The 792-nt window shown below is 49.4% G+C and overlaps 1 protein-coding gene across 1 annotated transcript in view; it reads left to right on the top strand.

The window, feature by feature from the left end:
• Positions 1–480: 480 nt before the first annotated feature.
• The window catches only part of LOC119798297 (lysosomal thioesterase PPT2-like), a 4,926-nt gene continuing 4,614 nt past the window's right edge, over positions 481–792 (top strand). The window contains exon 1 of the mRNA XM_038307691.1: positions 481–745. Within this exon, the coding sequence (XP_038163619.1) occupies positions 566–745 (180 nt within the window). The 5' untranslated portion in view covers positions 481–565. The remainder of the gene's footprint in view (positions 746–792) is intronic.

The raw sequence follows: 792 nt of genomic DNA, 5'->3' as shown, positions 1-792 counted from the left end.
TATTTATTAGCGGCAAATTCACAACACATGTCATCTCAACTGGGCTCAGGGTCCCAGAGTTGGGGCGACCAACAGTTTGTGTTTCTGTTTTTCTTTGTGTCTAACCCCCCCATGCTGGTGAACACTCTCAGTCATCCAGGTCAGAGTCATTCCTAAAAAGTAAAAAAAAAATAAAACACTGGACTTTGTTTCCCAAGTTATAAGACAAATAAAGTCCAGTGAATTATTTATTTTTGATGTTTTATTAAAAACGTGTAAAAATAAAATGTTCAGAAACAGGAGCGGCTATTTTGATCTCAGCGCTCACGTTTTGATTGGCGTTTCTCTCATTATGATTCTAATTTCTTTTCAGTATATTTTCCTGCTGTTGGATGGAAGCTGCAGCAGAAACGCTCCTCACGCGCCGCGGTCTGATCAATGAACTCATGAGATTAAAACTTTTTTCATTTCGTGTTTCTCAAACGGAAGAAGCTGCAGCTGCTGGAGTGAAAGTTAAACCAACTTCCTCCCTCCTCATCCTCCGCGCCGGCTGCAGACAGAAGCAGACAGCAGACCCCGTCCTGCCATGGACCCCCCGGTAGACCCTGAGTGGGTGGAGATGAGGGCCCCGCGGGGCCCCTCCGCAGTGCTGCTGATGCTGCTGCTGGCTGCGGGCTGCGCGGGCGCCTTCAGACCCCTCATCATCGTTCACGGCATCCTGGACGGACCCGAACAGTTCAGGAACCTGTCCGCGTTCATCCAGAAGGTAGGGGCCCCCCATAGAGGGAGCTCAGCCTGACATGCCCCCCTCTC

This window comes from Cyprinodon tularosa, unplaced genomic scaffold, assembly GCF_016077235.1.
Source record: "Cyprinodon tularosa strain WSP-4 unplaced genomic scaffold, ASM1607723v1 ctg618, whole genome shotgun sequence".
NCBI lineage: Eukaryota > Metazoa > Chordata > Actinopteri > Cyprinodontiformes > Cyprinodontidae > Cyprinodon > Cyprinodon tularosa.
The sequence above is the reverse complement of the archived record's forward strand: the minus strand, read 5'-3'. Positions and strand labels throughout refer to the sequence as shown.